At 38.1% G+C, this 12,348-nt stretch overlaps 1 protein-coding gene across 20 annotated transcripts in view; it reads right to left on the minus strand.

The window, feature by feature from the left end:
- Positions 1–12,348, minus strand: part of SENP7 (SUMO specific peptidase 7) — a 44,381-nt gene that overhangs the window by 24,858 nt on the left and 7,175 nt on the right. For 16 of the 20 annotated variants that reach the window (XM_038146181.1, XM_038146162.1, XM_038146152.1 and 13 more), the window contains 2 exons: positions 4,093–4,290; positions 2,304–2,501 (listed from right to left, as the gene is read on the minus strand). The exons of 2 other annotated variants lie outside the window; for them this stretch is intronic. In XM_038146181.1, coding sequence (XP_038002109.1) covers positions 2,304–2,501; positions 4,093–4,290 — 396 coding nt within the window. The remainder of the gene's footprint in view (positions 1–2,303; positions 2,502–4,092; positions 4,291–12,348) is intronic. 2 more of the 20 variants (XM_038146262.1, XM_038146236.1) reach the window with 1 other exon arrangement.

Genomic DNA, 12,348 nt, shown 5'->3' on the forward strand with positions numbered 1-12,348 from the left:
ACTAAAATATTTGTATGCATAACAGCTGTATAGAGTTGACTGTCTTAAAAGAGCATACAAAACCACCAAGTGTTTTTCAGCATTTGTTTTACACCAACATCACAATTCAGGAATTTTAACAACAGAAAACACCTGAATAGGGCTGTTTCAGCTAATAGATTTTCCTAAACATATTTGCTTTATACAGAAATTCTGCACATTTTATTTTCAATGCCAGCTTTGCTGATAACTCAGTTTAAAATGCATCCCTTAACAGATACACGCAACACCTATGAAGCTATGGCAATATATATTGTAAAGTGTTCTTAACAACCAGGAGAAACAAATACTGTAAACACTTGATAACCCTGGGTTTTCTTTACATTTAAAATCTACCTCAAATTCATTAGTTATACTGAAAGGTCAGTGCTCGCTTAAATAAATGCATTTCACACTGGGTTGCAGTAAAGCAACAAAAATCCACCAATTCTGTAATACAAAGAGCAAGAATGGAAAGGGGAAGCTGGCAGTAAGTTCTAGCTGGTAGAGAAGTTAATTTATTACCACCCTGTTCTGATGACACACAATTCTTTAACATGATCTGAAATTTCCATAGTACACAACTAGCACAATTTTCAGCAATACAAAACATGCATTCTATGCTGATGGTACAAAAGACTCTGTATGATCATGTGCATATTTATGCATAACATTTACAAGGGTAGAGCTTTTATTATTCTCCTCCAAAGAAGAGACCCCAAAGGAATCAGTGCCACGTGTATGTGATGCTCTGACTTTACTTACAGACAGGTGACCAGGATCAAGCCATGACTTTGTTGAAATAACTCCTCAATTCTCCATTTCCCATATTGTATCTATCACAAATTGCACTAAAGTGTTAGTCACTGGGGAAGGGTGTAAAGTCATCCTAATGTTGGTTCCTGGTAACAAGCTTTTTACACAATACATTAGAAAACCATGCAACAAGTACAGAATATTAATCATTCAATGAACCACTCCAAATCTAAAGCAAGTTGAGTTCACAACTGCTAAAATTACTAGTTCAAACCATTATTGTGTTTAATATAAGATATTGTGCTCCAGATATGAGCCAGAAAAAATACACAAGATGTACCCTCAGATTTAGAGCACTAAATACAAGAGTTCATGTTTTCCTCTTTATAAATCCACTACCTCTCATCATCCAAACTTTACAAAGTTAAAAAATTGGATACTAAAAAATTTGTCTTATTTTGCAATTAAAAAAACCCCAAAAACCTAAACTCACAATAATCCAAATGAACACCCCACACTTCAGCCAGCCTTAAGTCACAGAAAACTATTAGCAAAAAATATGATACTTTAAAATGCGACAGTCTAATAAACTGTTCTCTCTAAATCTTATTTAAATTGCAGCTTTGTCAGGTTAATTTAAGCAGCAATGGGCAACTCAACAGGAAAAAAAATTGCTATGAATTTCCGTTTTCTAAGATGTTGATGTATCAGAATGAGGAATATGACTGACTTTTCTCAGTTTTAACCTGAGAACTTTTAATTACTCCTGCCTTCAAAAAAACCTCACATCATTCTTCTCCATCTTCCTACTGTCTTCCTCAATTTCCTGCTATTTTTCCCTGTGGAAAATTTGCTGTTGTAGCCATAACAGACAAACAGAGGCAGCTTACATTGAATGCAACTGTCACCTTAGACCAAAGCAGGTGTTATCTAATTCTAATACCTGATTTCTGCTAGTTTTATATGTCAAACATTACCGTGATGCTCAATCAATCTAAATATAGGAAGAAAAGATGAAAAGTAGATGTTACCTACATGAAAATGGTAGGAGGACACACACAGCCCTTAACCAAAGCCACCCTGTTAGGAATACTGACACCACCAGTGGGTTAATGTAAAGAGAAATTAATTATCACAGAGAGGAATTTGGAGATATTTTGCAAAAGAAGTTATTTGAATTCATGCTAGAACACATTAACATCAACAGGAAAGCAAGATTTTGGTTCTGGACCCAAAATGAACTTAGATGTGTTAGAATTATGTGTGTTTCTTCCCAAATCAAAGCAGTGATGCACTGCAAATAGAAATTCCTTCTTAGAAAGAAAAGTAGCCTTTTAACACCAGGTCAAGCAAACCAGAAAAAATGCAATGTTAAAATGGCTCATTGGAGAAGCATGTTAATTTGCACTCAGGAAACTGATCTGCTGATTCAAGAAAAGAGTAGAACAAAAGTTGTTTCAGGGAAATTCTTTCATTGTGAAGTTATGTCATTTCAGGAAGACTGGCAAAATCAGCAGCAAGTAACATACCTTTCAGAAAGAAAAGAACTTTCATGAGGAGAACTTAATATTTGACATGTCTGTAGGCTGGCAACAGCTGATGAGGGTAGTTGACCCGATTGCAATTTGTCTGCAGCAGGTAAATTTGCATCAATTATTACGTGGCTGTCTATGTACTTTCTTCCAATTTTCGTACTCAGGACGTTCGTCAAGATAACTTTGGGTTGCCTGCCATACATATAACAGTAAATCATAAGTACTGCACTGCAATCTAGAGAAACAAGCTTCTTGTTAAATTCATGTATCCTAGAGGCTTGATAATTAAACATCAATATTTTTAGTCCCTTAGAGGCAAAAAAAACCAAACAAACAAAAAAAAACCATTAAAGTATAAGGAAAGCAGGTAAACACAAAAGGTAAGAAAACTAGCCATGTAATTTTACCTTAGCCAGACTCTATGCATACTGCATTGCCTCTAACATATCCTGCAGTTTAAAAACTGGTAAATATTTCTCTCTAAACAGCTTTCATGCAGTATCTGTACACATTTGTCAGAATTCTGGAACAAACAATCTTGATTTTCCTGTGAACAAGAAGCCTCCAGTAAAACAGAGCAAATTTTCTAAAGCACTTAGTGAACAGGTAGAAAAGCAGCATGCACACAAAAGGTAGCATTAGATTTTATTCCACTCCTCAAATATGAGGTGGCACTCCACCATATTGCAGGACCCAGAAAAATACCCACAGATGTTCAAACAGACAAGCATTAAAAATAAGCCAAGCAGAAATATAAAGATGCAACTCCTACTTGAACTCACACATGATGTCTAAAAGCAGTTCAACTTGCTTCACACAATGTCATGGCAGCCAGCTTGATGTATAGCCCATATCCACTTCCTTTCTCAGACTGGGATTTAAATGCTACCACTTCCATTGCAGTTAATTTTGAATTAGGTTGTAAGGCTATGGCTTTTCAAATATATGTTTTGAATAACACTGCCTTTTGGGTATTGACTGCATAATTATCCTGTTGTCTGTGTTCATGCACAGAGCACAATCCAGCATAGACGCTGTGACATCTGGAGAGCACTCAGATCTCCTCGTGCTCCAAGATGTAAATTTGCTTTTCATCAGGAGGCTACCTTCCAGACACAATTGCAGAGACCCACAGGGGATAAACAATTAAGAAATATAATTTAAAGATGAAAATTCTAACACTGAAGAACATGTAGACTGGATGTAACCCCCAATAAAGGAAGCCCCTAAACTGTCTGACATCAGAAGCTCAACAGAAAATCCAGAGAAAAAGCATTCACTCTAGCCATACTTTTCCCTGAACATCTACAATTGACCATTGACCACTGCTTGCAGGGCTGCAAAGAAGATACTATGCTTTTCTTCTGATCATTTATGCCAGTTTTCCTATTTTCATGAGTAATCTAAAGCAGTAACAGTGAAAATACACCTTAGTATCTCCTCTTAGAAAAGCGCTGCAGTTAAATTCAAGTGTATTCTTTTCATGAGAATAAAAGAAAAAGCCAAACATTTTGAGAATCCAATGGCTAAACCATAATTAATTGGTCTTGACAGTACAGAACCATCTAGGAGCCATTTGATCAGAAAAAACTCTAAAGTATGCCTGGCACCATCTCTCTCAATGATTATCAAAAGGTGCCAGGTACAAGTGAATTCAGTGAAGTGAGATGAAATACAGTTCATGAAGAAGGAAACTGTGGCACAATAAAAAAACACTTTTTCATGAAGACGTAACTGCAAAGAAAATTATTTTGTTTAGTGACATGAGGCAAAAACAACATACCTTTTAGACAGAAAAAGACTTTGGAGAGTAGGGTTTAAAATCTGCCATATCTTTACGCTGGCAGCAGATGATGAGGATGCTTGATCTGACTGCAGCTTGCCAGCATCAGAAAAATTAACACCAGTTTTAGGTTGCGCCTGTGTGTATTTTCTTCCTATTTTCATCCTCAGGACATTCGTCAAGATAACTTTGGGTTGCCTGCCATACATATAACAATACATTAATAATAGGGTGCTGAGAACTTTTTAAGTCACATGAATTCAAGAAAGATATTCTTTGAGTTTCCTGTCTCTGCACCATACCTTACAGAACTAAGGTTACTTCCCTAGCAATTTACAAAGCAGTTCTCTTTGGAGAAGAGCACTCACAAACTCATCTTTTGATCAGGACAGCCTTTCAAGGTTTCTCCTGGCACGAATGACTAACATAACTGTATGCCTTTCTGAAGGGGTAAACTTTCAGTGCAGAAACACTGAAATGGAAATTTTGGTGCATCTTGTTATCACAAAATGTTGGAAGTGGTGTCACTATGGCCTTACAAGCTATTCTGAAAGTGTACACTTGACCATTTGCAGGATATGAAAATAGGCACTCATTTTGTGTCATCTCATTTTAAAGCCATGACTATTATTTGTTCCCATATGGCAGATTAATTATGATCTCACTGGGGAAAAAAAGAAGTTATTAAAAATCTCCCAGTTCTGAAGCTCCAACTATTTTGATTCAATTTCACTAAACAAATTACTTAGAATTATGAATTACAAAGTCAGTAAAAATACCCTACTGAAGTTCTTTAAAAAGTATCTATACTTTGGTAGTTCTGCTAGATTGGTACTGAAGTCTTCACATAAAGAATTTATCTGCCTTATGGCCAGTAACTTGGACAGTTTACTGACAGAATCATAAGGGTTGGAAAAGATCTCCAAGACAACAAGTCTTGAAGTGAATACCACCATGCCCACTAAATCATACTGCGAAGTGCCATGTCTACTTGCTTTTGAACACTTTCAGGGATGGTGACTCCACCTGGGCAGGCTATTCCAGTTTTTAACCACTCTTTCAGTGAATAAATTTTTCCTGATATGCAACCTGAACCTCCCTGGCACAACTTGAGTACATGTCCCTTTGTCCTGTCACTGGATGTCTTGGAGAAGAGACCAACACCCACCCTGCCATAATCTCTTTGCATGCAGTTTTAGAGAATGATAAGGTCTTCCTTCAGCCTTCTTTTCTCCAGACTGAACAAGCCCAGTTCCTTCAGCTGCTCCTCATAGGAATTATGTTCCAGATCCTTCACCAGCTCCACTGCCTTTCTGTGGACTTGCTCCAACACCTCAACATCTTTCTATCAATGAGGGGCCCAGAACTGGACACAGCACTCAAGGTGTGGCCTCACCACTGGTGAAGTACAGGGGGACAATCACTGCCCTGGTCCTGCTGGCCACACTACTGCTGACATAGGCCATGTGCCACTGGCCTTCTTGACCACCTGGGCAAACTCTGGCTCATTTTCACCTGCTGTTGACCAGCACCACTAAGGCCTATTTCCACCAGGCATCTTTCCAGCCCCTCTTCCCCAGCCTGTAGGGCTGCATAAGGCAATTGCAACCTAATGGCAGGACTTCAACTACAGCTTATTGAATTTATAAGCTGATAAGCATTATAGATCATAGATGATTTGTCAGGATTTACTTTCTTTTCAAACCTCTGAGAACTGGACTTGTTTTCCAAGAGCTAGTCCTATGAAGACACTGAAGTTCAGGCTAATTTCTTGGGTTTTAAAGATTACTGAAGCAAGAATTGGGTTTTTTCCTACTGCATATCTTGCATAACAAAAAAAATGTTCTCACTGTAGAGTAAGTCTCTTTCTAATAGCTAGGAAAAAAAACCTTACTACTCACATAGCTGTTACACACAGGCTATAGTAACACTTCTTAAGCAAAGGGCTGCTATTCCTCAGTGAGTTTACAACTGCAAGCAGCTGTAATTGTCCCACTGACATGCTGCCTTCAGCTCAGCAGCCTGGTTACATGGTATCTAGTGGCAAATACAGGCATGGCATAAGAAACTTTTGTTGCTGAAGGACAGACATGCTTGAACGTAAAATAAGGTCTGGAACTACCATGCTAGAGAAACGCAATGAACTGGGGTCAGGTGTTCCACATAAGCCTTTTATTTTGCTCTTTCAATCTTGACATTGAGATTTGCTCTCCCTAGTTACTTACCATATTCACAAGACACATAATCCCTCACTGAACCTGAAAAGACCAATGTCTACCCACAGCTTGGACAATCTGCCCATGAGCTGTGGATGGCTGTGAACCTGATGAGATCTCTGCACCCCTGAAGGCCATAACGTGTATGCCATGAGCTGCTTTCTCCTAGAGCTCTGCTATGCCTTTCCCAGACCAGCAGTCTCCAAAATGTTTTAACCACACACCCCTGCCAGCAGTAAATATTTAAAGCATGTACCTTCTACAAAGTTTATTTAATTAAAATCTACAGAGAGGTACTAGTAACAGGTTGATCTTAAAGGTCTTTTCCAACCTCAATTCTATGATTATAAAACACAGAAATAGAATTTTTTAAAAGAGCACAATAAAGATTATATAAACATTTAGTAATTGTACAAAAATATTTCCTTCCTGTATCCCAGTGAATGGTCTTGTACACACCACACATTGGAGACCACTATCTAGACAATGCACAACAAATCTAAATGGCTCCTTTTCAAACCTAAGTGACTTAAGCTCAAATGAAGGCAGTTTCCTTTTATGTCTGAACTTCTATTAGAAGTTTGCCAAAGAAAAACTGATGGCAAAAAGCTAAGGCTTTATCTCAAAAGACGAAGAAAAGAAAAGGCACCAATAAAAAAGAGCCCCAAAACCCACTTAAGGCACTCTGATGCCAAGGACATGGATACAGGACAAAGTGTTATGTAACAGATTGGTCCTAATTAGCTGTTGAAAAAACAATCCAGGGTTTATCAAGTGAGACATTGGCTCTGAGAAGGCAATAAAAAGTCACATGTGCAAAGACAGTCTCACTTGAATAAAACCTAAAGCACAGTAGTGCTCCAGAATGTTTTATGCAGTCTGTAAAAGGCTTTCCCCTTTCTTTTCTTTCACCTAGGTTCTGTATAGGAGTGCTAATGCAAAAAAGTGTTCCAAGAATGTGCCTCAAATACCGTAGATGTCAGAGAGACTTGCTCAACACTCTAAGGATCCAGAGATTGGAGTTTCATATCCAGATATGCTTTAACTACTGAAAAGCTTACAAAGTGAACACAGGCCCTGGATGGTCAGTTTAGTAACATTAATGTCTTAAATGGTGGAGCTCAACTGTAGCAGCTTACTGAGCACATCCCAATCTGGCAAGTCCTCTTGATTTGGCACAGGAAGCAAGAGACTTATTTTCCTTTAGAAATCCCTACTAAATCAGAAGTTCTGGCTTTCTTCTGGACTTCTCCAACGCTGAGTTCACACAAGAACCACAGTTTAATATTCAGAAGAGCTTATAACAACCAGACTTCTACATCATTTGTTGTTTGTCCACTGTAATGTGTATTAGAAATAAGAAATAAATAAGTGGTACCTAAAGAACTAGAGAATATATATATTTAAGAAACATGATCAGTTAAAAAAAATTCAGCTACACAAGAATTTATTAGGCTGTTAAAAAAATTTACAGAAACTGAAGCAGTTAAGGAAAATTTCAAGGTAAAAGTCATTAAGAAAATTTGTACAAGTTATCTTTTGAAACTAGACATTCACTCTTGTGCTTTAAAATTATTCCCCAAAGACAAACACCTGAACTACTTTATAGGGCCAGTTACTGAAGTCACTTCAGTTCTTGAGATGCCAGAAGAGATGATGCAATAAAAGACTAAACTATTTCTCCTCCTCCTCCAAAAGGACTCAAAATTAAAAATCAAATCTTAAAGTAACTAAAATATGTTTTTTCTTCCAAATAGAGAACAGTCATAGAAGTAAGCCCTAGCAATATGCAGATGTGAACCAGAAAATTACTTCTTCTTAAAAAGTGTTTTAAAATCATTATTGCAGGGGATCATGAGACAGTTTAATGCTGCTGACTGGGCTATGGGGTGTACCCAGGAGCTGCATCAAAGCCAGATAGCTCAGCTTCTGAGGAGAGCCAGTCTGCCCAAGCTCTAGCAGTGCCTCCAGCCTGCGCCTCAGCAAGCCTTTAGTGATATTCAGCTTCAGTGATTTTCAGCTCATTAGTGATTTCAGCTCTTGGGCTTGCTAGGCTCGACTGGGGCATGCAGCAGGCATTCGGTAGACCAGGAAAAGATGAGAGGAGAGAGGCTGTGTGAAATATTCTGCAGCAATGTCCTTTATTATTGTCTTTCTGCAAAGGGGTTCAGTGACAGCTCTTCTCTATTGAGCTGGGCAGAAACAGGGGTTTATATAGGGCAAGAGGGGATTGAGAATTGTCCAATGGTAAGGGTTAAAGGAAAGTGACCTATAGCCTTAAAGAGAGATAAGCAAGGGTCCGAGAGCGGGAGAGAGGGGCTCCTAACCTCCAGTCATCATGACTCAGCATTTTGCCTGTCTTAGGCTTCTGAACGCCAAGGCAGGTTTGCAGGGCCTGCGCCTGCTACAAGACAGCATAAACGTGCAGTTCTCTATGGAACACTTCAGCTCTCCTGACTAAAAACAAACCAAGGCTATCAATTTCCCAGATCTCAATTCTTTCATATTTCATTGTTCCACCTCACAGAAATTATATATTTTTTCTTTTTATTTCTCAAACACATGATATCACAATGAAATTTTAGAAAATTTAGGCTCAAACAGCAAGTTAATTAGTCCAGTGGGAACATATAACTAAAATAAAGATACTCTACGACCAAGACTTGTAGATACCAGAAAATATTCCAACATTGAGAGTTTAAACAACATAATGACAGAAAAAGTCAACAGCAGGAGGCAAAGGAGTCAGAATCACAATTTCACTACCTATGGTTTGTTGGCCACCTTGAAAACTCAGGTCTGACATCCTTGCTCACACATCAGGCTAGACGTTAACAGGCTCCAGGTATATATAATATACCTATATAATTTGGTTTACTGATTGTTAGTTGGAAATGAATTTGTAATGTTCCCCATTCTCTTGATTTAAATGGGGTTTATAGAGTTTAGGCAAGTACTTTAACAGAAATGAACTTATAATTTCAAGCGCACACACATACCATGAAGCAAGCTTTGCACTGGAAATCTATGCAAAGGAGAGGAACCTTAGCGTCAGGCCAAGGCATCACTTTGTATCTGGCACCAGGTTTTGACTGAAGTGTTTGAACCAGTTATGTCCAAACCTTCAGAGCAGAAGAGGAGCATAAGAGCTTTCAATGGCTTCCCTTTCTGAAAGGAGTATGGCCTCTGGAAGTGTTTCTTGAAAATCATGTCACTACAACTGGGACTACAACAGATTCAGGAAAAGCCAGCCCGTACATCTGTCAACAATGGTTGGGTCACAGATCCCTAAATTATCTGTTAAACTGTCCACAGAATAAAGTGAGCAACTCAAGCAAAAGACATTTCAAAAGATTAAAGTAAGTATCAAACAGAAAAAAAGCAAAGTGTATGTTTAAAGCAAGTCCCACCAGCAGACCCAGCAAGTAATTTGCATAACAGTAACACTGGAGGCATCTTGGTGAAGGAAAACCAAAGACAGTTATTTCTGTTTCTAAAACAAGTGCCTACCATAGTCTCTCATCTACCTCCCCAAAACTGAAAAAAATACAAAAGCAAAGGTAATGAAAACATAGTCATGCATGTAATGATGGAATAAACAAAAAATATATTACGAAAAATGCCATTAGCTGCTCCTGACAAGTCTCATATTGCTTTTCACAGGCAATAAAACAATTATCCTACCTTATGAACCACAGGAACAAAAGCTATTGTTTGTACCTCATTGGGGAAAAATGTTTGACCTCTATTTCACACAATAGTCCCAGCTGCTTGATATAATTCCCTACCCAATGATCATATTGTGTACCCACACCAGTGCTGGAACTGCTGTCTCCAATTCATTCAAATTTGTATTAGAAAGTGATCAAAATGAGACAAGGAGACTATTGGCTCATTTGGGACTAAATTACTAGTAATTATCTACACCACTGTCTTCATGGCTATATTCTTTTTACTAGTAAACCCAAGTTCTGGGAAATAAATATTTTTGCAGTGGGATGTCACATACTATTTGAGGGTTGTCCCATCAGCTCTCACACAAGCTGAGGGTCAGTCCTGTGTTACAGAATAAAGCCACTGATAGACCAGATACATATTCAGTTAGCTGAGCTTCTGCAGCACGTGCACAGCCCAGGAGCTCCTTAACCTTTCTGAGCCCAAAGGAATAACATGATACACTATCATTAATGGGAATCTCTGATTGATGCATTCACTGACAACACTCTCTTGTGAAGAAACCTTTGACTGTCCTCCTTCAGCTTCAAGGTCCTGACCCGTCACCAACTGATGAGAAGTCAGTGACCCACAAACAACAAACATCAACATTCCTATGAACCTCCTTGCTTTGCTGGACTAGGAGGTTATTACTGACCAAATGCACTTATCAGGGCAAGGGGGACCTGTATGTAAACGATTGCCACAAAAACCTGACTGCTATGGGGTCAGTACCTGATTCAGCTGTAACGCGTATTTCACTGAACATTTAAAAAAACGTCAAATTTCATTTGACCTGAAGGAACTGCACACATCTTATTTAAGTACTCCTTCCACCCTCCTCCCTAACTAGGGAACTAATCTACCCCAGGAACCCTCTCTGGGATCACAAACAAACCCCCTGACACTCACCTTTCACAAGCCCAGAAGCAGAGCTGTACAAGTGAGAGTAGCTGCAGTTGCTGTTACAGACCCCCAGGATCTCACATCACAGCACAATTGACAGAAGCAATTGACTACCAAATTTTGTAATCCAGAAGTTAAAAAAGCCCCATGTGAAGGTGTAGGTTTGTGCTAATATATCTACTTTGTCCTTTATGACTAAAATTAGGTGGCAGTAACACTCCTGAAGCAACAATTTAGATGAAACACATCTGCCTAAACATCTGAGATTGGTTTCTATCAATAAAGTAGATTGCTTTTAAAATACCAGGAGCTAATAGGAGTTTGTAATTAAGACTTTTTTCCTAAATTGTAATGCAAATGAAAAATTCCTCACTGGGAATAAAACCTATTGCATCAGAAAAACTTGCAGCACACAACTTCACTGTTTCCTCTTTATAGTTTTGTCAGTTCTCAGACTCTTGCTCAACAAACACCACCTCTTTAGAATTTGTGCACTCTTTCCACTTATTATGCAATGAAGTCCCCATGTTGATTCTGACTTACTGAGAAACACTGAGTACCCAAGTGGAATACTTAGTACAAGCTTTGTTACAGACAGGAGAGTAAATTTACTTTACAGAGAGGCACCAGCTAGTCTCTGGAAACACATCTTTCTTCAAGGAACTGAAAAATTTACAGGTTCAATATCTAAGTACTTGCTATATCTCTGTAGTCTAAATAATTTCTCACTATTGTGATGGTAACAATTTGTGTAAAAAATATGGAACACCTATAAATGCTATTTGAAAGTCTCTTACATACTGAAATAAACAGAAAATTAATACACAACAGATCTAAAGGTAGCTTTAAAGAAACTAAACTTCTCAATGTTTAAAGATCAGTTCAAAGTTTACTGAAAGACTTTTAGACATTGATATCTTGATATCACATATCAACCATATCAAAACATAAATAAAATTCAGGAAACTGCAATTAAATTTTGTTAAGTTGACCCTGTGAGCTGTTACCTCAGTTAAAAGTTACTGACAGAAGCTTTTTGAGGTAAGTGCATGTAAACTGACAGCTATGCCTCTGAGGAGGTATGAAAAATAAACTCAGCATCTTTTATAATTTCAGCTCTTCCCTGCAATACTTTGAAGCATTCTGAAGATACAGACCAGACTAAACAATGCCTATTCATAAACCACAAACCTACAGAACTCAGCAGCATCAAAATCACCCGCATTTTCATTACCTGTGCACTTTGTTTTTAACAGGCTCTCCTGATAAGAAACCACTTATGGGCAAGTTCGGTTGCAGTCAGAAAACAAGAGCAGAGAATGCTTATTCATTTATTTAGAATTAAGTGATTTGGGGAACAACAACTGTTTCATTATGACAAACATATTCATTTTGTCATAAAGTCATTATGTTTCCCAGC

Source organism: Motacilla alba, chromosome 1 (genome assembly GCF_015832195.1).
Source record: "Motacilla alba alba isolate MOTALB_02 chromosome 1, Motacilla_alba_V1.0_pri, whole genome shotgun sequence".
NCBI lineage: Eukaryota > Metazoa > Chordata > Aves > Passeriformes > Motacillidae > Motacilla > Motacilla alba.